The sequence below is a fragment of the Neophocaena asiaeorientalis genome, unplaced genomic scaffold (assembly GCF_003031525.2).
Source record: "Neophocaena asiaeorientalis asiaeorientalis breed wild unplaced genomic scaffold, Neophocaena_asiaeorientalis_V1.1 scaffold946, whole genome shotgun sequence".
NCBI classification, from domain to species: Eukaryota; Metazoa; Chordata; class Mammalia; order Artiodactyla; family Phocoenidae; genus Neophocaena; species Neophocaena asiaeorientalis.
The window spans coordinates 158,632-185,287 of NW_020175049.1; the positions used below are offsets into that span (position 1 = coordinate 158,632).

The 26,656-nt window shown below is 42.3% G+C and overlaps 1 protein-coding gene across 1 annotated transcript in view; it reads left to right on the top strand.

The window, feature by feature from the left end:
• Positions 1–1,031: 1,031 nt before the first annotated feature.
• RAB38 (RAB38, member RAS oncogene family) overlaps positions 1,032–26,656 on the top strand; it is a 65,190-nt gene continuing 39,565 nt past the window's right edge. The window contains exons 1-2 of the mRNA XM_024763599.1: positions 1,032–1,334; positions 24,659–24,939. Coding sequence (XP_024619367.1) covers positions 1,133–1,334; positions 24,659–24,939 — 483 coding nt within the window. The 5' untranslated portion in view covers positions 1,032–1,132. The remainder of the gene's footprint in view (positions 1,335–24,658; positions 24,940–26,656) is intronic.

The following is a 26,656-nucleotide window of genomic DNA, read 5'->3' on the forward strand; positions in this document are numbered from 1 at the left end:
TGTGGCTTCTCCCGTTGCGCAGCACAGGCTCCGGACGCGCAGGCTCAGCGGCCATGGCGCGCAGGCCCAGCCGCTCCGCGGCACGTGGGAGCCTCTCGGACCGGGGCACGAACCCGCGTCCCCCGCATTAGCTAGCAGACTCTCAACCACTGTGCCACCAGGGAAGCCCACAATGGTATCTATTTTTAAGACTGCTGGGTCGATTAGGTGACATATGTATAAAACCTGGCACATAGCAAGTGCTGGATAGATGCTTGCTAGTATTACTACCACGTAAAATAATCTGACTAGTTGTTTAAATTGTCTTTCAATGCTGCTCAGAGCTTTTAGGATAGGAGAGGTGGAGGCTAAAAGCATGGATGCCCTCAGCATTTACAGCCCAATTATCTTCCTGGTTAGACGATTACTAGTTGAATAGGTGTGAAGGTGCTCAGTGTTCACACCCGCAGGCTGCTGACAGGTCAGGATTACCATTACCAGATCGCCAAGGAAGAAAGGAGGCTGGGGCAGCTGAAATGACTTGCACAAGGTCACTCACCTCGAAAACCAGGGCGTGCCGGACCCAAAACCAGCTCTATGCCTCTTGAAATTGTAGTACCTGCTGCCTTGCCTCCACGCTCTCTCTGCCATATGGGATGGTGGCGGGGCCCATGACCTCAAGAGCCCTGTGTTCAGCCAGGCTTTTTACTACCGTCTCGGCAATTCACTTAATTTTTTTGACGCTCTCGCTTGCAAAACTTGGAAAATAAAAACCACACCTCCAAGCTTTGTGGCCAAGATCACAGGCGAGAAAAGCACTTCGGAAACTGTAAAGTGCTGTACGAATAACCTCTGCAAAAGGTATTTGCCTTGAGGCCCCCTAACTTATCGGGCCCGGGAGGCGCTCGGCTCTCCACCCCTCTCCAAGGCCGCGCGGCGCGGGGTAGGAAGGAGGATTAACCCCTGGGCTCCTGTCTGGGCGTTTCTCCAGGCGGCCGCGGAGGAGTTCCGCCCCTCGCCCCGTCCAGTCCCGCCCCGCCGCCTCCGCTCTCTCTCGCCCGCACTCGCGCTCCGCTAGTCTCTCCCGCCCAAGGCCCAGCTGCGCTTCCCCGGCCCGCACTGCAAAGCAAGGCGCGGCTGGCGGGCCGCCAGGATGCAGGTCCCGCACAAGGAGCACCTGTACAAGCTGTTGGTGATCGGCGACCTGGGCGTGGGCAAGACCAGCATCATCAAGCGCTACGTGCACCAGAACTTCTCCTCACACTACCGGGCCACCATCGGCGTGGACTTCGCGCTCAAGGTGCTCCACTGGGACCCGGAGACCGTGGTTCGCCTGCAGCTCTGGGACATCGCAGGTGAGCAGCGGGGGAGGGGATCGGGGGCGGGAGCGCTTCGCAGCGGGTCTCCAGTCGCTGGGCAGCGGCTTGCGGCCGAGTGGGAGACCCAGATCTCCTGGGCGCTGCGCCGCGAGAGAATTTTCCCGGTGGGCTGGAAACTTGGTGTCAAAGAAAACAGTTTCTCTCTCGCGCGCAGAAATTTCAAGCGCATTCACTGGAGCTTTGGGGCTGTTGCTTTATCTCCCTCCCACAGCCTCCCCTGGGATCTCTCGCCCCAGCGCGGGCCTCCCGGGGGACCCAGAGGGAGAATACCCGGAGTTGCATTCAATTCTTGGTCTCCAGCTCATTTTCCGGGCACGGGCAGTCCCGCCGGTGACGCGGCCCTGAGTGTCCTGCCCGCCCTTCTGTGCTTGGGCCATCGACGGGAAGCCCCTAGACCGGTTCACAGCGGGAAACAGGAGAGTTCCAGGCTAGAGGAGTTTACCAATTCCAGTTTCCAACCTCTCACTGCATTCCAACTTTTGCTACCCCCCTTTTCTACCCTTCAATCAAGCAAGTTGGACGTTCTCTGCTTTGAGAAAGCCGAGGAACTTTCTGTGTATGTATTGGGGGTAAAGTATTATTTCTCTCTCTCTTTCTTTCTGTCTCTTTGTCTGTCTTTCCCTCTCTCTCTCTCTGGCTCTCTGTCATCTATGAAAAGGAGACTGAGTATTATTTTAGGGCCATTTTTGTCTAAGGGTCTATGACATTAGCCACAGATTTCTTGATTTGTCCCTAAAGTTTTCACTGAGAGGTCTGGAAAATGAGAAGCATCTTTACAATGTTTGAAATCAGAATTTGATTCCTAGGGTTTGTACCAGAAGTTAGGCCTTCAGTCTAAGCTTGGGGTATAAAGAGTGAGTCCTTGGACAGAGGCTGTTGGCAACCTGGGCATGTCCAACCCCTCATTACAGTTACCGGCCCTGCCACTCACTTAACCTGCTCAGTGGCTCCAGAGAAGTCCCTTCAGCTCAGCTGCATCCCTGTTAAGTTGGAGAGTGGTTGGACAATGACATCTTAGGACCCTTCCTGCTCAGAAGTTTTAAGGTCCTCTGGGATTCCCTGTGAACCCCTTCAAATAGTCTGCTTCACTTCTGTCTATTTCATAGTCTGTGGCACTAGGAACCTTTATAAGTGCTGGACCCAAACTGACCGCTTCTCTTGCAGAAAACAGGTTCACTTTAGCTGGTGCGTTTGACTGGAAACTCTTTATCGTGGCCTGAAGCGAGAACAAATGTGGAAATTTTTCAAAAAGGCGTTTCTGGTTCTGGGGACTCCAGTGCCTCTTTAATCATGAGCTTCCAGGTCTTCTGATAAAACTCTTGGCATCTGAACAGATTCATGCCTTTGGTGTCATTTTTAGCAGCTCTAGTAGCACAGGGGTTATCAGAGACCAGAAGGTGTCATTGGCCACTATCTGATTGGGCTTTATACCTAGAAAATCCTCTATGAGTCTGTGCACTTCGTTGCTGCTTGTTTCAGTGTCTGACAACTCTTCCGGCTGCATCAAAGTCTCTAGGACCGAGGTTTAGAATTAGCTTACTGTTTGAAGGGGATGTAGCTGTAATTTAGATTTTTATGTGAAAAGCAAATAATGATGTGACCTCAGACATGTTACATAATGTCTGTGGGTCTCAGTGTCATCACCTAACAGGGACAATAGTAGGGTATAAAGATGAAGAGCCTAAATTCCAGAGTCGAACTGCTTCTGTCTGGATCCCTGTTTTACCCCATGTGTCCTGGGCGATTTTAGGCAAGTTCCCTAACTTCCTGGTGTCAGTTTCCTTGTCTGTAAATAGACAGAATGCTTTCTCTCAACAAAGGAGCAAACAAGAGATGAGCAGCCAGCAAATGCTCGCTAAACCCCTTAGTACTTACTACCTAGGAGAGCTGCATGGATTGTTGTTACACGAGCTACCAATTTTTCTGAACATGTATAAATGCTAGGCAAGAAGGACGTGATATAAATGTTCTCATTAAACCTTATTAAATGATAATTCCTGGTAAACAATGAGCACATATAATCTATTCCAAACATCCAGCACTATTTTTCAGCTTTGTCCATATTACAACATGCTGTCTTGAGCAATTTCATTCCCAAGGTTCGAAATACCTCCTGAGTCATGAGTCAGTTCTGAGGTGGCCATGGAGGCTATAGTCGCAGAAGTCTGTATAAGTAAGAAATCTGTGGAGCCTTGGAAAGTTAGTCCTACAGATACAGTGGCGTGCACCATCTCTGTAGGGAAGCTTCGTTTTCCCGGAGCTCTGATGTTCAGTGCTAACCTGTCTTTGGCAGCTTCCAGCCCAAAGGCCCTGTGGGCTGAGTTAGAAGTTGGGCAGCAGGCAAAGCTGGTTGGGGGGAAGTTGGGCCATTGCGGGAAAGGGTGACTGGAGCGCAGTACTGACATGTTTCAAGCTGCATAGCTGGTCCTGTGAGGAGTGAGTTCATAGGGAATCCAGCCTCAACTTCCCAGCCAGACTTCAGTCAGCTAAGTGTATCTTATAGCACCTTCAGATCAGCCTGTCTGTCCAACCTCGGGGAATGCTTCTCTGTCTCCTTCGTGCTCACTTCTGGTGTGTGTCTGAAAAGAACAGGTCGTGAAAGCTGGGGGACTCGCGTTGAGATTGCCGGGAGTGTGGATGAGGTAGAGGGGACATGCCCTGTCTTGATAGGGTATCACATCCATCTGCTGGAGAGGGAATTTTTGCTCAATTAGACTTTTAATATCCATTTGGTTAAATGCCAAGTGGGGTCCTATTTGTTCAGCTAATTCCCATGATGTGTGTCTTGTGGCCACTTAGACGGGCCAGTCTGCCCCTGAAAAAAACTCCAAGAAGTACTTTTCAGGGCTTGTGAAGTAGACCTTTTTTTTTTTTTTAAACATCTTTATTGGAGTATAATTGCTTTAAAATGGTGTGTTAGTTTCTGCTTTATAACAAAGTGAATCAGCTACATGTATACATATATCCCCATATCTCTTCCCTCTTGCGGCTCCCTCCCACCCTCCCTACCCACCCCTCTACTTGGACATAAGTACCGAGCTGATCTCCCTGTGCTGTGCGGCTGTTTCCCACTAGCTACCTATTTTACATTTGGTAGTATATATAAGCCCATGCCACTCTCTCACTTCATCCAAGCTTACCCTTCCCCCTCCCCAAGGACTTGTGAAGTAGACCTTTAAACCAGCGTGATGAATCCCACAAACCCCATAGGGGACAGCAGTTGCCCTGTATCCCAGTGATTCTACCGTAGAGGAGCAGCTGAGTTAGCTCTGGGTTCAGAAACTCTTGATAGAGTCAGAGAAGTTAAGTCACTTTGCCCAAGGCCACCCAACTAATAAGTGGAAGAGCTGGCTTTGAAGCAGGTCTGTCTGATTTGGAATCAAGCCATGCTCTATAACAAAAGGCCTGTGAGCGCCTGGTGCAGAGGTGGCCCACTGGGGTGATGCTTTCTTCCTTTTTAATGGCACTGCTTCTTTAGTAGATAGATTATTCTTGCCTTCTCTCTCCTATTTCTAACATGTTTTTGGATGTTAATCAGTACCACTGTGCAGAGAGTGGAAGGAACTGGAATGAAAATCTATTTCTGAAAATTTGATTCTTGGTTATAGGGTTTTTTAACTTTATAGAATTATCAAAAAAAAAAAAGAAAGAAAAGTTCACACTTGAGACTCTCCTTTCCTGCTCCTCTCCAAATCCTGATGCTGTGATTACTCCATTAGCACTTTCAAAGAGAACTACACAATTTTGTCTAGAACTCTTGATGTGATTTGGGAACTGGCAACAGGAATTAGGACAGTGATAGTAATAGTAGCTAACATCTTTTAGGCATTTATTCTTACAATTATCTGTGCATATTTAATTTTTAATTTTCCAGTAAAATAGTTGGTTAAATGGTAGTGCTGGAATTTAAAACGTGGCCATTGAATCCAGCACCCAGGTTCCTAACAGCTTTGCTCTACTTCCCACAATTTAAAAATAGAATATTTTAGAATACTAATTAGAATACTAATAAACGTATTATTACTTATTCTATCCATAAATTGTGGATATTCTAAAACTGGAATACTTGACATTGGGCAAATCATGAAACCCTGCTGGATCTGAGTTGCTCCATCTTTAAAATGGCAACTGTTTCATTTTCCTGTGATATCACATATTCATGCTGCGTTATCTCTTGCAGTCTCTATCAGCTTTAATGTAGTCTTACTGTGCCCAGTTAGTACGTGGCAGCTTATTCCAACTTCTTTACTTACTAGCTTTGTGACTTGTGCAAGTTACTTAACTTCTATTCCTTGGTTTCCTGTCAAAAAACTGGGGACAACAGCAGAATCTGAATCTTAGCGTTACAAGAATGAAATGAGTTAATTCATATAAAGCTGTGCCCGACACATTCGGAATGTTAGCTATTACTCTTGTTTTAATCGCTGTTACAAACTACTTTCACATACATTTTCCTGCTTGATCTTCCCAGCGTTGCTGAGGATATTGACAGAGCAGGCAGTGTTAAGCCTATTTTGTGTGAGATCAAGAATCAGAGACCCAAGGTCACAAGAGCTCGCACATGACGGAGGAGAATAGGAACAGCAGGTCTGTTTAACTTCATCTTTTATGCATATATATGAGAGAAATGACCAGGTCTGTTGGTCATCAGAAAACCTGATGCTAGACTTAACAAATACAGTAGAAAATAAATTAAGTTGGCAGGTAATTTAGAGAATGCTTCTTCCCCATGTGAAAGTTTCACTGCAAGACTCTCCTAAATAATAAATTCCCCTATATAGCTAAAACAAGATCCAGAAAAATATTTCCCTGCAGGGCACATCTATACTAACTTTCCCCACCTAAGCTGTGTGACAAAGAAGCATTGGAGGACATTAATTATCCAACAGGCAGAGTGACAGCGGGGGGTAGCCCGGGTCTAGAGTCAGAAGCCTGGAGACGCTGACTGCCCACACCAGTGGCCGTGAGATTCATCTGGGTCACACTGGTGTGTTGTTTCAGTGTCTGTAAAGTGCTTCCACATTGTGAAATTCAACTGAGGGAAGGGATTGGACTTGAGCATCTCTTCAATATCTGTTTCTAAAAGACTAATTCTCCAGGAAGTGTTAGAAGAAGTGTTTTAAATATCCACGTAATTAGATCTAAAAATGTAGAAAGAGCTAAATTTGGCAAACACTGTGTCAGGCCCAAAAGTAAAAATGCATGGCAAGTCTGGGCCACTTTCTGGTGGGCACTTTATTGCCTTGTTTCTAGCCTGGCTAATTATAGATTTTCTAAATACCGTGTGGATTAACATGCTATGTGCTTACAAGTAAATAGTATGTACACTGAACAAAACAGTGAACTTTCAAAGTGAGGTGAATGATGGGTGGGCAACACACCTCAGGGCTTCTTGCAGGGAGGTCATTAGAATCTCCATGTGTCAGAGACACAGGGGCATTAGGCCTGTGGGACAAGTCCCCTCATCTAGGCTTTAGAGGACTAGTTCCTCTAGACAAGAGGGCACATAGCAGCCTGACCAAGGAAAGCTAAGTCATTTGAGAGAAGGAGGGAATGCAGGGAACACCTCCTATGTGTGTGGTTGGTTTCTTGAGCAGATGTGTATATTAAATGCCTGGTATGTGTTAGGCACTGTGCTAGGTGAGGGGAAAACAAAGAAGGCTAAAGAACTGAACAAGACTTGATTCCTGACCTCAAAAAGTTCACGGTTTAGTGGGCACGACAGCACAGAAGCAAATCATTGTAACGGTGAGTAAAGTGTACTGATATAGGTAACTCCAAAATACTCTGGTGATGCAGACGGGGTCCTGTCCACACCACATCCATCCATTCTCTGAGCAGGTTGAACAAAGCCTCTAGCTAGTGTGATATTGCCTGTGTTCTTACCTAGCACAAGTTACTCCCTGTGAGGGACTTCAGGGCCACATGACGTGAGACAGAAGTTCATCCTCTGGCCCTTTTTAATTCCGTCTCCTTCTCCTGGGGAGCTCATGCATTCCCGAGGCTTTAAACTCTATGCTTATAACTACAAAACTGTGCTTATAACCTTGCCTTCTCACAAGCTTCAGGCCTACAATTTCGTCTTCCTGCTGGACATCGTCTTTATGATATCTCATATATATTGCAAGATCAGTATGTCATAGCCAAGTTGCATTAAAAAAACAAGATGGTTGGTTTTTTCTCTTAATAAAGTAATATGTGCTCAATGTAGCAAAAATGGAAAGTGCAAAAGAAAACAACAATACAACAACAAAGGAATACAAGCAGAGAATATCTACCATCACACCATCACCCCCTTTTTTTTTTTTTTTGCGGCAGGCGGGCCTCTCACTGTTGTGGCCTCTCCCGTTGTGGAGCGCAGGCTCAGTGGCCATGGCTCACGGGCCCAGCCACTCCGCGGCACGTGGGATCCTCCCGGACCCGGGCATGAACCCGTGTCCCCTGCATTGGCAGGTGGACTCTCAACCACTGCGCCACCAGGGAAGCCCCCATCACCCCTTTTAATGAAAGTAGTAAATGATGCTATTTGTAAACCTCAACTAGACGTATCTCTCCACATACTGGTCTTCCTAGTTTATGTGAACTATACTCCTTTTTACCCAGTCACTAAGACTTGAAACCTCTGCCCTCTTTTCTCCTTGTCTTTTGAGCCACACGTGCTATCAATCTCCATGTCAGTTAGTGATTATGCCTCTCCTGTCACAGCCTTAGACCAGGGACAGCACTATTATTATGTACCTGTCTTGCTGTCATAGCCACCTGGCTAGTTCTAGTTTCTTCCTCCAACAGTTCTTATGTGTGCTAAGGTCAAGTTTATCTTCCCAGAACATCACTTTGGTGGTTCCCCATTGCCAATAGATTATAAACATCATGGTGGAAAGAATTAAAGTGGTTGGGATGAGGTGATTGGAGGGATGGTGACTAGAAGGAAGACAGATTCTAAGTTGTAGAGCTATAGAGGGAGGAGTTCATGGGCTCCTAGAAAGAAGGAGTAAATGGAGCCCTTGAGGCCCACCCAGGTCAAAAGGAAACCCAGGATCTGTTTCATTCTGGCTTTGTCAGAACACAGGTACTCTCACTGAGGGTCAAAATGGTACTTAAATATTTTGTTCTATTTTACTGCATTTCATTTAAAAGTCTTTTTATTTTTAATTTATTTTAATTTTTTAAATTTTATAACATCTTTATTGGAGTATAATTGCTTTACAATGGTATGCTAGTTTCTGCTGTATAACAAAGTGAATCAGCTATATGTATACATATATCCCCATATCCCCTCCCTCTGTGTCTCCCTCCCACCCTCCCTATCCCACCCCTCTAGGTGGCCACAAAGCACCGAACTGACCTCCCTGTGAGATGCAGCTGCTTCCCACTAGCTATCTATTTTACATTTGGTAGTGTATATATGTCCATGCCACTCTCTCACTTTGTCCCAGCTTCCCCTTACCCCTCCCTGTGTCCTCAAGTCCATTCTCTATGTCTTGCGTCTTTATTCCTGTCCTGGCCCTAGGTTCTTCAGAACCTTTTTTTTTTTTTTTTAGATTCCATATGTATGTGTTAGCATACGGTTATTTGTTTTTCTCTCTCTGACTTACTTCACTCTGTATGACAGACTCTAAATCCATCCACCTCACTATAAATAACTCAGTTTCGTTTATATTATAGCCATATTACTCAGCCGAGTAATATCCCATTGTATATATGTGCCACATCTTCTTTATCCATTCATCTGTTGATGGACACTTAGGTCGCTTCCATGTCCTGGCTATTGTAAATAGTGCTGCAATGAACACTGTGGTACGTGACTCTTTTTGAATTATGCTTTTCTCAGGGTATATGCCCAGTAGTGGGATTGCTGGGTCATATGGTAATTCTATTTGTAGTTTTTTAAGCAAACTCCATACTGTTTTCCAAAGTGGCTGTATCAATTTACATTCCCACCAACAGTGCAAGAGGGTTCCCTTTTCTCCACACCCTCTCCAGCATTTATTGTCTGTAGATTGTTTGATGATGGCCATTCTGACTGGTGTGAGATGATATCTCATTGTAGTTTTGATTTGCGTTTCTCTAATGATTAATGATGTTGAGCCTTCTTTCATGTGTTTGTTGGCAGTCTGTATATCTTCTTTGGAGAAATGTGTATTTAGGTCTTCTGCCCATTTTTGGATTGGGTTTTTTTTTTTTTTTTAATATTGAGCTGCATGAGCTGCTTGTGTAGTTTGGAGATTAATCCTTTGTCGGTTGGTTCGTTTGCAAATATTTTCTCCCCTTCTTGGGGTTGTCTGAAAGTCATTTTAAAACCTCAGGATTTGAGAGTTGTAAGATCTTGCCTGGGAAAATTTATTCATTCAGCTGATAGGCATAGGGCTTTAGGGGGGAATGAAATGGGCATTGGTATGGAGTCTGATATTCTGGTGGAGCATAAAGATATTTAAAGATAATCATGGAGATAATTATTGACTGTTTTGATAAGTGCCCTGAAGGAGAAATGTCAGGTGCTGAAGAAGGTCAAAACGTGGCATCTGCCATAGCCATGGTGTGGAGGTGAGGGGACGTGGTGAGGGCTGTGGGTAGTCCGGCATTGCCGGAGATTACAATGTAAGGAGGGAGGTGGTGAGAGGGAACGGCAGTCAAATTAGGAGAGGATGTATTTGCTAAGCCAATGGTTAAGAGTGATAGTTCCTTACATTTATCAATTTATCAAAGTAAACTTTGCAGTTTAAACAGCACAATGATCCTGCCAAATGGGTCATATTATTTCCAGTTTTATAGGTGAGGAAACTGGGCCAAGGGTAAGTAGAACATGGTGCCTGGTACATTATAGTTGCTCAGTAAAAGTGGTTTGGTGTTAAATAGCCAGTGGGGTTGGACCTTAGAGTCATTGCTCACCTGAACGCATTTTGAAGAGAGTTGTCTTGTGGTAGGTTTAGAGCCCGATTGCTCCCTCTTCTGAGAATTCGCTTTGGGAAGCCCTGCTTTCAAACCATTGAGAACCCTTTTTATTATTTTACTCTCTTTGATTCTGGGAGGGATATTCCCAGATGGATATGGTGGCCCCTGGGGTGGAATTTGGGTTTATTCTATCAAGGAAAGATCCTCACCTTCTAGGTGGGTGTACTAGAGTAGTCTCCATCAACTTGGCAAAGTCAAGTCTGAGACTCTAGCCTGGGGTTCCAAATTATTGAGTTCCCCCATTTTTTTTCAGCTGTTCAAGAGCTTCATTGAGAAGTTATGTTATCTTAAACTATTCATTGAAAATAACTCAGGTTTTTTTTTTTTTTTTTTTGTCCGGTATGCGGGCCTCTCACTGTTGTGGCCTCTCCCGTTGCGGAGCACAGGCTCCGGATGCGCAGGCTCAGCGGCCATGGCTCACGGGCCCAGCCACTGAGCGGCATGTGGGATCTTCCTGGACCGGGGCATGAACCCGTGTCCCCTGCATCGGCAGGCGGACTCTCAACCACTGCACCACCAGGGAAGCCCTAACTCAGGTTTTAAATTTCACCATTCCCCACTCCCTTTAGTTTTCCATTCTTACATATTAATCAAATCCTGTCTTTTCTACCTTGACAAATAACTCTATCTTATCCCTCCTTTCAGTAGCCATGTCTTCTTCACAACTTATCTGAACTACTGTAGCATCATCCTGATGCCCATCCCTTCCTCAGGCTTTCCCACCCATCAGCTTGTCATCTACAAAGGTGAGGCTTCTTAGCATGGCATCATTCTCCAGTTAGGTGTTCTCCAGTTTGGCATCCTTCAGTGGATCCTCATCACTTTCGGAATGAAAGACTAAACATTTCAGCATGAAATTCACGGCCTTTCACGATCCGGCCTCTGTCACCCATTCCAGTCTCATCTCTCATATGTATGATTCTTGACCATTCTGGATATCGTATAATGCCTTCAGTTCAACCACCTTTCCCTTTATACTGTGGCTCATACAATTGCCTCTGGCTAACTACACTTTCCCTCTTATTTACTTAGATAGCTTCTATGGGTCCTCTGTCACTTACCCGTCTCATCTCCTTCAGGAAGTCTCTTTTGAGTCCCTGTGACTGAGGGAGATACTGTTTATCTCCTCTCATAATATACCATGCTTACTTCAGATTAGAAGTCCTCTACTACTGCATTGGAATGCTTTTTCCTTCCAGCTGTAACCCTAGTACTTGGTACTAGTGGGTACTTAATGAGTATTTGTTCAATAAAAGTTTTTAGTCAACTATTTCATCATTGCTCTAAAAATTTCTTTAATAAACAAAAGAAACTTTTTGTTTATGAACAAAATACAAGCTTTTTCATGCTTGAAAGACTTTGTAATTTTATGAACATTGACATATGAAAAATGCATACATTTTAGAATCGATAAATATGGTGATCACTTTTCTTAAGTTGGCATTCATTTTATTTTTCACCATAAAAACTGGAGAGTGACCTTAAAGACCATTCTTAAAAACTGTGCTTCTTCATTTAACAAAATCTTCATAATTTGGAGTAAAATGTCATTCATTTGGAGGTCAAATGACAAAACTGTTTTTCTTTATGATTTTTGGATAGATTAGATGAAGTAATATAGGTAATTTTCACAGAGTTAAAACCTTGAGGGTTCATCAAACCAAATCCTTCATTTTACAGATGAGGAAGCTATGCTCTGAAAGGGGGTTCGTATTAGTTTCTCAGGCTCAGAGAGCTAGTTAGTGGTAGAACTAGAACCAGAATACAAGCTTCTCTGGTTTATTAATGATGGGATTTGAAGAATTAAAAACTACTTTTTAACACCAGATGTCTTGCTGTTGTCTCAAGTACTGGGGCACAAAAAAAATGAACTTCGCATTCATCCAGCTATGGGAGTTCATGCCATAAAGAAGAGAGGATGGGGTTTCCCTGGTGGCACAGTGGTTGAGAGTCCGCCTGCCAATGCAGGGGACACGGGTTCATGCCCCGGTCCGGGAAGATCCCGCATGCCGCGGAGCGGCTGGGCCCGTGAGCCATGGCCGCTGAGCCTGCGCATCCGGAGCCTGTGCTCCGCAACGGGAGAGGCCACAACAGTGAGAGGCCCACATACTGCAAAAAAAAAAAAAAAAAAAAAGAAGAGAGGATGGTGGTATGGAATTGGGGTGAACCAGTCACCCACAGTTTGGCTTCAAATGACATGCCTAATATAATTTCCCCCAGTGCTCCCTTATGAGGCTTCCAAGGTGGCCATTTGGACTCCTTGCTCTTCCTTACTCACACCCCGTGTTTGTTGCTTCCGTGCCTTTGCTGCTGCCCTTCTTGCTAGTTCACGTGCCCTTCCATTTATTTCAACGTATCCAAAACCTACTTGATGTTTAAGACCCACCTGAAAGGGCAACTCCTCTACAAAGATTTCCTGAATTCTCTCCTTCCAGTGGTAACCTCTTCCTCCCTTGAATCCGACACGACTCTACTCCCTTCTGGCACGTCTCCCTTTAGCAATTCATTAGAGTTATGTTGTACTTCTCCAGATATCCTTTCCGATTTTTAGCAGAGCTTGACACAATTACTTGTTACATAATTTCATGAAATGACTGTGGAGTTAGCAAAGAAGTAGAAAAGGAGAAAGTACTATGGAGGAGGAGAACGAAGCAAAAGGAGGTTTTGGATGCAAAGGGAAGAGAGCTCAGGAAGGGGATAGTCAATCATTTCAAATGTCTGGGAGAAATCAGAATTATTACTCTTTGCCCCAAGTCGCTACTTTTTGTAGTCTGTGTTATCCTGATACATGATTTAACCTTTCTTCCTCATCAGCCTTACATACATCTGCTCTCTCAGGAAGAACAATGGAAAACTTAGCTTCTTGTGAACTCCTCAGCCTACTGGAGACCAAGAAATTATGTACAGTGTGAGGGATTCAAACACATTTCAATCTAATTTGTAGGGTGAAGTTGAAAACAAATTGATTTAAATTACTTGTTGGGAGGACTGTTTTTCCCCTGCAATATAACGTGTTATTAATAGCCACCATTTATTGGGTGTTAGGCATGGTGCCGTGCATTTTTATGTATCATTTTATTTACTGCTCACAAGGAACTGATCTGTAGGTACTGTTACTAACCCTATCATAAAGAGGAGAGAGCTATGCTTATACAGGCTAGAAAACAGATAAACGCTCAAAATTTTTCAAAAGTCACACAGAAGGTAAGAGATGATGCTAGGATATGAACTGAGATTTGTCTAGTTACAAATTCTATTTTGTAACCACTCCACTCTACTATTTCCTACTATGTAAAATAACAATGCAATTGTTTTCACACATCATGGATTAAGTTGCATTTTGAAGATGCACATTATTTATTTTAAAGGAATATTTATTATTATTTTTAGCCTTTCTACTTTGGACAGGGCTAAGAGTTGGGTGAGCTGAGTTCTTTACATACATCATTGCTTAGACTATGTCGTTGGTTTGGCTTAATAAGAACCATACTAATATACTACTTAAGACAGGAAAACCACAGTGCCTAAGGGACACAGTCTCTTGTTTGAGAATTAAAGATAAGAATGGCTATGATGGGCTTCCCTGGTGGCGCTCGTGGTTGAGAACCTGCCTGCCAATGCAGGGAACACGGGTTCGAGCCCCGGTCTGGGAAGATCCCACATGCCGCGGAGCAACTGGGCCCGTGAGCCACAACTACTGAGCCTGCGCGTCTGGAGCCTGTGCTCCGCAACAAGAGAGGCCGAGACAGTGAAAGGCCTGCGCACCGTGCACCGCGATGAAGAGTGGACCCCGCTCGCCGCAACTAGAGAAAGCCCTCGCACAGAAACGACGACCCAACACTGCCAAAAATAAATAAATAAATTTAAAAAAAAAAAAAAAAAGAATGGCTATGATGCTTGATGTTATTGGAATAAAAATTAAGTCTTGTACGGTGGTAGAGTTGTGTGTGTGTGTGTGTTTGTGTGTGTGTGTGTGTGTGTGTGTTTTAAACTTAAAGAAAACAATCCTCCAGGCTAGGCTTGGGAGAGGTTCTCAAACTTCCACAGTTCACAAAACCTTTGGCGTCAAAGTAATTTTTTCATGGTACCTCTAAGACAATAGAAATACCTAAAAGCTCTGTTTATTAAATAGTTAGCACCGAACAATTTAATAAGTATTATAGTTTAATAATTAATAGGCCTTTGGAAAAAAATGGAAGGCATAAATTAAAAGAAAATGATTTTTATTTCACTTTTAATAACTATATTTATTATTGGCATATGCATTGCTTTGGGCCATAGAATAGTATCTCAAAACTTTGAGTCAGAGTGGACACCACCACCCTCATTTCCTGTTTCTCATTGATTTTCACATGACTCTTGCTTTTTATCTCACAAACTGCAAAAACCCCAGCTTCAAAAAGATATGATCACATCAAAGGGGATGTAGTACAACCTAATGTTAAAATTGTGAACTGCCTCTAGCTAGTAGTTCCTGAGGTGTCTAATTGATCTTGAGCACCACTGTGCTTGCCTTAAAATTTAAAATTATCTTGTTGCAACCCTGTGAGTTCGCTGAGGCACCCCCAAAGCACCTGGGCACACATTTGGGGAATTTTACCTCTGAAGGAATCAGGAAATTCTTTAAGAGTGAAACCCTTAGAGTCCAGGGTCCCTTTTGAGTTATTTATAAAAGTATCTTTAAAGGTTACTTAGAGCTGATGTCTCAAATGGTAAGTAATTCAAAGATAGCTTTTTATTTAATACATTTGAGCTTGTAATTCAGTGGACGTATTTTTAGGTTGTTTGCTAGCTGTTTGTTTAGATTGTAATTGGTTTAATTAAAAACATGAGATGCTGATCCTTCTATCTTGATTCTTGCCAACCTCTCTTCTGTGACATGGTTTCGTTCCCTGCCTCCATGCAATATTGCACACTGCATTACTATATGATCTTGTTTCTTCTCTATCCAAGTGAGTTATTTCATTTAAACTGAGTAGTGTCAGACCCCAGTCAAAAATAATTCTATCTCCTGAGGTACTGGGATACTTATTTTCACACACACACGCACACACACACAGCTTTAAATTTAAATACAAATTTAGAATTTAATGAGAATATTTTCAAAGTTTAATTTAAAAATAGATCACTATAACCCAGCCACCCTTGCTGTCTATAATGCTGTTACTTATGGACCCTAAGAAACCAATCGTTACTTTTTATGCCATCCTGTTCTCTTACACAATCTAGCTAAATTCAATACACTGCATCTGGCTTTACCTTCTTGTTAAGTAGAGACAAGACTTGCCTATAAGACGTGACAACCAGTAGTAAGATGAAATGAGAGCCACTGTTTATAGGGGAACTAAAGAAATTGTGGAGAGGCGCTTCTGAACTGGGGACAGATATTTTTCAGAGTGGATTTTAAGAATAAGCAGGAGTTTAGTAGGCATGGAAAGTGAATGAGTTGGATTAGAGATCTTGCTTTATTCGTTCCACTCCTCTCTCTGCTGGGGCTCCCTTTCACAAATAAGAAATCAATATTAATTGCTACTTTATTATGTAAAGAGTACTTGTATTACCAGTTCCATTTTATTTCGCAAGACCATTGTGAGCACCGACAAAGAGGCTCTCAGAGCGCATGTGCTAGGGAGAGATAGGGGACAGTTTTGGAGGAATTCAACAGTGGGCTCAAGGAGTCTACAGGGTAACCGGGGACATGGTCTGCAGAGGTTTGCGGCACGTAAAAAGCAGTATGAGGCAGGGCCTGACTGAATGGGCGAGCAAGTGATACATTCAGTCAGCGCTGTGTGAGTATAGGGGAGGAAGGAATTGAGCCCGGGACCAAGTAGTCAGAAAACGCTACAAGAAGTAGGGTTTGGGACAACCTTGAAGAATAGGTAGGAGAATCAGAGGTAGGGTGTGTTCCAGTGAGGGTAGGAGTGCCGTGGAATGAGTGTGAATGAAAGCAAGAGGCAGAATTTAGCAGAGCCTAGCAAGGCATAGTTTGGGGCAGGACGCTGACCTCAGTCTGAGGATTAGCCTTTAACTTGTAGATCGAGGTGTGCAACCTTAAAAATCCCATAGGAGCCCAGAGGGTAAAATAAATGAACTCTTTTCTCTACCGGGCCAACATTTGTTTATCTTTTGAGGTCCTCTCTGAAAAAATCTGTTCTCACTCTGGACTACGCAAGCTACTGCTCCCTGTTTCCCTAGGAAATGGGCACAAAACTTCCCCTCAATCCTGGCTCCCATTTTGTTTTTCCACAAAACGTCACATCCAGCTAGAGGCCAAGTGTGTTAAAGAGTATTTTGATGCAAAGAAACAATCATGGGATCCTACGTAACCATCTATAAGAGACTTAGCATAAGAAAAATGGATCAATAGCAATGATTTATTTTAAAATAAAACTATATAAATTTCATTGAATTCTAAATATTTTGTTAGAATTATTTTAATAAAATGGATATAGATACATAAATTTAAATTTAGAGCAGTTTTTTGTAGTATCTAACAATGTCAAAGGAATAGTATCTCAGCCAGCTTTTTTTCTTTAACATTGAGTGTTTGGTACTGATCAGCGCAAATGAACTTGATAACATTATTCATATAATGCAGACCCTGGATTTCTGAATATTCTGAATTTTAAAGACATTCCAATATTTGTATTTATCTTCCAATTTATAACTGTTGGGAAATAGCTCAAATTGCTTTAAATCTTGTGTGGGTCACATAACATGTTAGCTGCCTAACCTCCAAATTTTGACAGCTGTTTTAGGCAGTAGTGGGTTTAAGTAGGCAAATGATAGGGTGAAAAGAGGACTTTGGGTGGTGAATCTGGCAGAGGTGTACAGAAATTAAAATACAAAGTAAATCTCCAGTCCTGACCCCCTGCCCTGGAACTTCAGACTCCTCTATCCAGCTGCCTATTCGACGTATCTATGTAACAGACATCTCAAACCTAACATGTCAGAGTCCCAGTCTACTTCCACAAAACCTGTGTCTCCGAAAGCCTACTCCATCTCAGCTAATGGCAACTCCATACTTTGAAAAATTCAGGTCAAAAGATTATGGGTCATGCTTGAATCATCTCGTAATTTATAGCCCACCTATCTTCTCTATCTCCAAATATATCTGGAAAACAACCAATCTGGACCATCTTCACCACTACCACTTTGGCCCACATCATTATTTCTTGCCTGGATTATGGTTTCCCTACTTCCGACCTTGACTAAGTCATTCCTCAATGCAGCAGCCACAGTTATCCACTTGCTTCTGTCAGTTCATGTTTCTCATCTGCTCACAATCGTTCAGTGCTTTCTTCTTTCATCCAGAATAAAAGGCAGCATCAGTATAATAGCCTGAAACCGTCTACAGTCTGGATCCTGTGATCTGCCTGCCTCGTCACAGGCTACTCTTCCCCTTGTTCAGCCCTCTCCAGCCAACAGTCTCCTTGCTGTTCTCCACATGCTGGCCAGACACGTCTGTGACTCTGCATCTCTGTACTTGCCATTCCCTCTATCTAAAGCCCTCTTCTCCTAAACATCCATATGACTTGTTCCTTTACCTCTTTTTAGTCTTTACTCAAATGATACCTTCTTAGTGAGCCATCCATCCATCCTGCTTAACTTTACCTTCGCCTCCAGCATACCCGTTTCTCCTTTGCTGCTTTATTTTTCTCTGTAGTACTTTTTACTAGATAATGTAGTATTATATGTATCTTACTTTTTTGTTTACTGTTGATCTCTTTTTACTAGAATGTAAGCTTCATGAGGGCAACGATTTTTGTTTTTTCTTAGTTGCTGATTTTTTCTAGTTGCATGTTTCTAGTGTCTGGAAATTAATTGGAGTTCAAAAAGAAATGAAAGAAATGAGGTGAGATGAGACAAACTTCAAGTGATTTCACTGGGAGTGGAAAGAAAGTGATGATTGCTAGTGACATGACAGAGGATGACTCTTAAAGACTTGTTAAGCCCGCCAGTAATCATTGGGAGGGAGTAAAGAATTAGGGGTTATTTCTTCACTCAGCAAAGAGGTCTTACTGAACACTTACTGGGCACACAGGGCAGTGTTTGTCATGGGGCTGCAGAAACTTGGTCTGGCTAGGGAGAGAGGTTGGCAGTTTTGTAGGGGAAGATTACACAAGGTTAATTCTAGAATAGAAGCTTAGATGACTTGGAAAAATGGTGATCGATTGACACTTTTCTGTCGCTGGTTTGGTGGAGCAAAGAAGTAAGGAGAGAAGATGAAAATGTTTCAGAACCACTGCCAGAGGGTCAGATGGGCTCTTAAAAAATGGAGAAAACTTTTCTTACCAGGTTGTCGGCCTGACTCTGATCCTAGTCTGGTGGGTTTCCCTGAGCCTTCAAAACCAGCTTATGCCACTATAAGTTCAGTGGCCATTTGATCATCATAGCAATTGAATAGTGTTTTTTTTTTCCCTTCAGATCCTTGTTCAAAACTCATATTTACTTTTGGTTTTATTTTCCTGCTTTTCAGACCATTACTGTCTAGAAAGAAAGAGCATGCCTTGGTGGTACTTTTAGCTCTACTGATTGTGCCATGACCCCAAAAATATATGTTTAGAATAGAGTAAACTGATTCCAAGAGATTATTTCTTAAGAGGATGAGAATGATTACAAAAGCATAACATTCCAGTCTGAAACTCGTTGCAACAGATATGCACATAACCTTGTTAGAATAATGTTAATTTTCTCCATCAGTGAACATCTATTGATTATTTGCTGAAAACAAGAGCAGAATATAAAGTGCATCAGTATGTGGCATTGGTTCATGAATACAAGACAACGCTGTATTTTAGAGGAAGGAGGAATCTTAATTTCAGTTTATTTCTACTGTAGTGTCATGAGCTATACCATATCCAAAAAGTGGAGAAATAGGCCGCGGATTTACAACCTTAAAATGTGACCAACCTGTTTTCCAGGTTTTTCCAATGCTAAGTTGGAGAGAGAAGTATGAAGACACAGCATGATAAGAGTGAATGGAATAGGATAAAGAAAATGCTATGGGGTCGTGAAAAAGGGAGCTATGGTTCCAGCTGGCAGGATGTGTGAGGTTTCAGGGCACAATGATAGGCTGCATAGGATTTGATTGAAGGTGAGAGGGGAGATGGGGAGGCAATTCAGGCTTTGGGAACAGAGCTGCAAAAAGGCAAGAAAATCCAGGGAGTAATGCAGGATGTGTTTCAGGAAGGACAAGTAGTCCGGTGTGGCTTGCCTGTGGAACACTCTGAAGGAAGGGACAGGAGAGGAGTTTGGAAGGGTGGTTGGAGCCAAAGCCTCCAAATGTGTAGTCTTCATAGAAGTGTAATGTAAGAGTCATTGGAGGGCTGAAAGGGCAGAGCATCATGGTAATATTTATAAATATTTGTATTTTGAAAGTGGATTCTGATAGAAATAGAAGTTTTAAGACTTCACCTAGGGAGGGCTTTAAAAAACAGTTTCCTGGGTCCCACACAAAACCAGTACAATAAGAATCTCTGAGGAGGATGCCCTGGGAATGGGTGGTCTGTAAATAGCTCAGATGATTTCTTTTCCCCCCTAGCTCTATTGAGACATAATTGACATATAACTTTGTGTAAGTTTAAGGTGTACAACATGTTGACTTGCTATATGTCTATATTGTGAAACCATTACCACAGTGAGGTTAGTTAACATCTTTATCACGTCACCTAATTACCTTTTTGTATGTGTGTTTGGTAAGAACATATAAGACTTAGTCTTTCAGCAACTTTCTATTATGTAATACAGTATTGTTGACTATAGTCACCATGCTGTACATCAGATCCCCAGAATTTATTCATCTTACAGCTGGAAGTTTATACCCTTTGACCAACATCTCCCCATTTCTTCCATCCCCTAGCCTCTGGCAACCACTGCTCTACTCTCTGTTTTAATGAATTTTGACTGTTTATGGCATTTTTAGATTCCTCACATAACTGAGATTGTACAGTATTTTTCTTCCTCTGACTTATTTCCTCAACAAAATGCTCTCATAACATTTGCCCGTGTTGTTGCAAAAGGCAGGATTTCCTTCTTTTTTTATGACTGAATAACATTCTGTTGTACATGTATATAGTTGGTCCCCCGTACCTGCAGATTCCACATCTGCAGATACAGAGGGTGGGTGTACTAGGTCATTTTATCAGGGACTTGAGCACCCTAGGAATTTTGTATCTTTAGTGGGTCCTGGAACCAATCCCCCGTGGATACTGAGAGACGACCACAGCACATTTTCTTTACGCATTCATCTGTCGATGGACATTTACGTTGTTTCTATGTCTTGGCTATTGTCACTAATGCTGCAAAGAACATAGGTGTGCAGATATCTCTTCAAGGAAGTGATTTCATTTCCTTTATATATACCCAGCAGGTGATTTCTTATGCTGCCTGAATGGCAACTGTCTAAAAGCCTGTGTTATATTTACATTTATTTTAAGGGAAAGAGGGAGTGACAAAAATTAAGATGCTGAGAGTCCCAATTAGGAGCTTTCAGCGGTCCAAATGAGGAGCAATGAGGGCCTGAAGTGGATCAGTGGCAGTGCTGCTGGAGAGTAGGGGGCAAAGTCAAGAGCCCCTTTTGAAATGGAAGTGTCAATAGGATGTTGGAGACCCTTTGGATATGGGGATGAGGAATGAGTTGGAAGATGACTTGTAGGTACCACTCTGGGTGTGGATGGTGATGCTGTGAACCAGTGTGGAGAGCACAGGAGGAATGGGAGGTAAAGAGCTGGATGCCTGCGTACTGGGGAGGTTGATCAAAAGGGGTTGTCAGAGGTAATAATGAATTTAGTTTACGTATCCATTCTAGTTCCTTATTTTTACCAATGAGGAAACGGAGGCTCGGAATGGTGAAGTGGCTGATCTGAGGTCACAGGGTTAGCTGGTTAATAGAAAACCCTCTTGTTGTTTTTATGTTGTCTAGAAGGTACACTGCTTGGTTATACCCGCTGAGAGCATCTGGATAGTACTAATTATCAAGTGAAAAATATTATATACACGCTATGGCTATGTTGCTGGTGTATGTTTTTAGCTGAGTCCATGACACCAAATGGGCCACTTCATGCAGTTGGAACAGAAGACCAGATGTTGATTTAATGGTGGTATCATAGGGGTAGAAGGCATGAAAACAGAAAGGGGCTGTAGGGATCGGCCAGAATAACTTCATTTTACAGATGAGAAAACTGAGTCTCAGGGAGAGAACTATAGTTGTCTAAGACTGCACTGGTAACGAGGGATTAAAATGAAGATGCCCTGTCTTCTGACCCATCAATTTAGTGCCTCCTGTGGGAGGTTATGCAAATTATTACCACAAGCTTTGTACTAACGTTTGTGAGGCAGTTGATTGCTCTGTCGTTTAATATCCCTTGAGGCTGAGAACTGAATCACGAGCCGTATCTGCATGGCTATGGAGTGTGTGCTTAGAGACTACAAGAAATGGGGACTTACATGGTGACCTGGATCATTTTTGGTCCATGCATCCAGTATAACACTTCTTAGTTTAGAAGTTCCTCAAGGACAAAAATTCTGTAACTGCAGCACAAAGCACAGAACCTGGATCGTATTATTCAGTAAATGTGTGTCGAATCAGTGATTTAACTCCAATGGCATTTTTTTGAACTACAGTCTTTTTCTTTCTTAACGTAAATCACCTATGATAGTTTCATCAGGTCTGTACTTTGTCCATATGTAGGCACTCATGAAGAGTCACATGGTTGTCGTTCTTTTCTTAAGAAACAGCAGACAGGGCTATCAGCTGACAAAGGCAGGATAAAATGAGTGCTGGAAAGGCCCTGGGCTGAATGTGACCTCTTGCTGGAATGCCAAAAATACAAACTTTCCAAGTCTCCTGGCCCAGTGACCTCAATATGCAAAGGTCTTTTCTTTCTAGAAACAAACTTTTTTCTTCCTGTTTCTGATCTGACACACATACCCTCACAAACTCACACACACGCACACAATCCCTATGAAGGTATAAGCCTATAGTGTGCTTTTTTGCATAGTCTTAAAAAGGACCTTTTGCCGTATATTTGAAATAGAAAATCTTTCTTCTTGAGGGCTGCCTTACTCTACTATGAAAGCCCCTGGACAAGCAGATTATTGAATAACCCATGACTTTGCCCTTCATCTGATTAGTTCCCTGAAAGGGATCATAAGACATCCTTAAAAAGCCTAGAGACCTTCAGAGTTCTGAATGATAACAGAGGGCCTTTTTCCCCTGTCCTCCTGAAATGTCATGGCCACCCTGATCAGTATCAAAGGAAATCACTGTATGCATAAGGAACTAAAAAAAAGGAAAACAATGAAATTAAGAACTCATTGGAAAAAATGAAAGTTCATCTGTGGGTTTTGTGTCAGGTGAGGAGTATTATACCACTTTCTTTCATTGACTAGATGACTGTGGGAAATTTTTTTAAATGCTAGTATAACCCATGTAAGAAATATTTTCGGATGGACATGAGCTGGCCCTGACAAAGTGTTCTTCTTTCCAGTGATACATGCTTGAGCACACAGGCTCACGCACTAGGATAGGAAGCCTTGACCTTCATGCATTTTCATTAAGTGCTTACGGATCAGTTTCTCTTACAATCCACAATGCTAACGCCAGTGTGAACATGACCTACAAAAGAATTTGATAACTTGAATTAAAACTCACCGTCACGAAACCGTGAACACAAACTTAAGTGTAAAGTGTTCTTAAAGGTTTGTTGACCTATATGTTCTTAGATACATGCCAGTTTCAGCATTTTATTTTTTAAGATAAGTTGACTTATTCAATACATACTTAACTTTGTTTTAATTTCGAAAACTTCATAAGACTCTGAACACAAAGAAATTCCCAAATCAGAATTAAAAAACTTTGGTCGTGCACTTCGGGAGTTTTGGGTTCAGAAAATATAAACCCAGTCTTCAACAGCTCCTGTCTTCAGCAACTCTTAGTGGATAGACTTATAAGCAATAGGATTTTGTTCATTTTGGTTGACCAGCTCAAATTCCTGTAATTTTCTTTCATAAACTCTGGTCTAGAACTCTGATTTCACTACCTTTGTCATATTGTCTTTCATAATTTTTAACATGCTGAAGAAAGGGAGGGAAAACTCAAGTACCAACGAGTTGTAAGGGACTGTGCTGGATGTTTCACATGGGTTAATTTAGTTCATCCACATAACAACCCTGTGAAGTGCATATTATTACTGCCATTTTGCAGAGGAGGAAAGCTAAACTTAGTGTGTTTAAGAAATTTGTCAATATTCATTTAGAAAATTAAGAATCAGAGCGAAACTGATTCTAGCTTTGGTCTAAGACTAATCCATTTATTTATTTCTTTGTTTGTTTATTTCTATGTCAGAGTGCTTTCCTTATCCCATAGACTGTAGACTAGTTAAGGGTATAGGCCCTCAAGTTCGCTGTTGTAATCCTAGCATGTAGCTCAGAGACTGGCATTGATGTGTAAATATCTGTTATCTGTTCAGTTGAGTTGAATGGGACACTCCTGCTATATAAACTTGGGGGAGAGATAGTATTATAAGACTATGGCTCTGTGGTTAAGAGTATGCAATGTTGGTAAATGACTATGGGCTCTGGATTCAAAAAGCTCAGATTTGAATTGTAACTTCTTAAGCTTACCATCTGTATAAATTGAACAAGTTACTTAGCCATATTGGTCTCAATTTTGTCACTTTAAAATGGGCCTAATAATTGTACCTTAGTGATTATTTATGGGAATCACATCACTGATGGTTAGTGAACATACAATAAGTGCTAGCTATTACTGTTATCCTTGATTAACGTTGACTGTGGATGCCTTTGTAACATACCAATCTATCGTCCCACTAAAATGTAAGCTCCATCATGGTAGGGATTTTCATGTTTTAATCATTGTATCCCAAGTATTTAGAACAATGTTGTCCAATAGAACATTCTATGATAATGGAAATGTTCTCTCTTGGGGTGTCTAATACTGTAGCCACTAACCACATGTGGTTATTGAACACTTGAAATGCAGCTAGCTAGTGTGACTGAGGAACTGAATTTTAAATTTTATTTAGTTTTAATTAATTTAAACTGAAGTAGCCACATGTGGCTAGTGGGATGCTGTATTAGCAGAGTTCTGGACTGTTACATGGTACACAGATATTTCAATAAATACTTATTAAATGAATGAATCCCCTTAGGACTCAAAGATCAACAACAGAGCTGCCTGACTTCATATTTAGTGCATTCTTTAGAGATAAGCAATGAAGCACTTTCCTGAGTGGTCTGCTCATATGAGGTCTTATTAGGTTCCCATGTATGATTCAGTTTACAACTGTAACGTGTTTTTGATTTCTGTTTCTTTTTGGTGATAGGTCAAGAAAGATTTGGAAACATGACGAGGGTCTATTACCGAGAAGCTATGGGTGCATTTATTGTCTTCGATGTTACCAGGCCAGCTACATTTGAAGCAGTGACAAAGTGGAAAAATGATTTGGACTCAAAGTTAAGCCTCCCTAACGGCAAACCAGTGTCAGTGGTTTTGTTGGCCAACAAATGTGACCAGGGGAAAGATGTGCTCATGAACAATGGCCTCAAGATGGACCAGTTCTGCAAGGAGCATGGTTTCGTAGGATGGTTTGAAACATCAGCAAAGGTAATGTGACCTTAAAGGATAAGCTTATTGTAGGCAAGATTCACAAAGAAAATGGCATATAATCATCGTCCTTATCATCATGTTAATAGTGTGTGTTTGTTTAGCGATTTATAGTTCCCAAACTGCTTTAAGCTCTTTCTCATTTCAAGGGGATGAGTGGAACTATGATCCACCATTTAAGATGACTGTGGCTAAGGCAGCAAAGCAACTTGTGTGTGATCACACTGATAATGTTTAATAACCGTGTTCCTTTATTGAGGGCTTATTTTGCGTCAGGCATGCTTTTTGTGCATTTTCTCATTTAGTCCTCACAGCAGCCCTGTTAGGTGAGTGTGGTTCTAGAGTCAATGAAAGAAATGGGCCTCACATTCAGTGTCACTGCTTCATTCAAGTACGAATTAGTTTACCCCAGCAGCACTTACGTTCTTCTGTCTGCTGGGGATTGTGCTTGGCCCTAGAAATGAAAAGATGGCAAGAACACAGAACTAGCACGCTGGCAATACTGGAAGAGTGGGGTGAGAGAGTACACGGCAAATACCAATGTGAAGAGCATAGTGTGGCTTGGTACTGTTCGCTCTCCCGGGTGGTAGAGGAGTAGCAGGAAGTGGGGCAGCCTCAGGGCTGGAAGATGCAGAATCCAGTGTGGCATGGTGAGGGATCTTACACTTCCCATTAGGCCCCACGCTGTTATCTGACGTGTCGGGGGCACTATTTTTGCTCTACTCCCTTTCGTCTCTGTTTATATTTTTGCATCTCAGTGTCAGAGAGAAAAATAGTATCATCATACATTTGGAAAAGTTTTTTAAAAAGCACGAATTAAAAGTAAATGGTTTACTACATTTTTCTGAGATTTTCTGTGCACATATAAATATATATGCACATTTTACATTATTAAGATTGCATTCTGCATAGCTTTATATCACGATTTTTCCATTTTTATTTATTTGTGGAACACACATATTGAATACTTGTGGAGCACAGGCACTGCGCTCGTTGTCTGGGATTCAGCTGTGAATAAGATAGGCACTGTCTCTGCACTTATGGAAATTCACACTTAGGCCTTGTTGTGAACGTCTGTGCGCATCACCAGAGAATGGTTGGAAAATATAGCTTGCATGGACATCATTCAGATAGGCTGGGGAGGAGCCTCTGACTGGTTTTACAGAGGGTAGAATGGGCAGATTTGCCCTGGGGACTCTGGAAAGGTAGATTGGAGGCAATTAAACCTGGAGACAGAGCCACATGGTAGTTATTGTATTCTTACGGGAAAATGACAAAGCCTTGAATTAAGGTAATGGCTTTAGAGATTACAAAGAAAAACCTGATATGAGAATATCACTAAAGTGTAAACACCAGCAGGAGTAAGCAGCCACTTGGGGTGGGAGGTGATGGAGAAGGAGGAAAAGGTGGTGGTCCCTCTTTATTTTGTCATAGTTGGGATGTTCCTTTGTTTCAGCTGTTTCATGGAGAGTCTCAGTGCCTGCCTTCTCTCAGTGCTGTCTCTAAATTGGCCTTATGTTTAGAAATTTTTACTTCTCCGTGCCTTGTTTTCCTTCTTGAGGCCCCAGTGTGCTTGTATGTTTTTCCCCTTCTTTCCTTTTAAAATCCTTTGTTTCCCCTGTTTTTTTAGGATTTTTTTCCCCTTTGATTCAGGACACAGTATCTGTCATTTTCTACTTCTTGGCTCTCGTTGAACCTTTTTGGTTTGTTTGTTTGA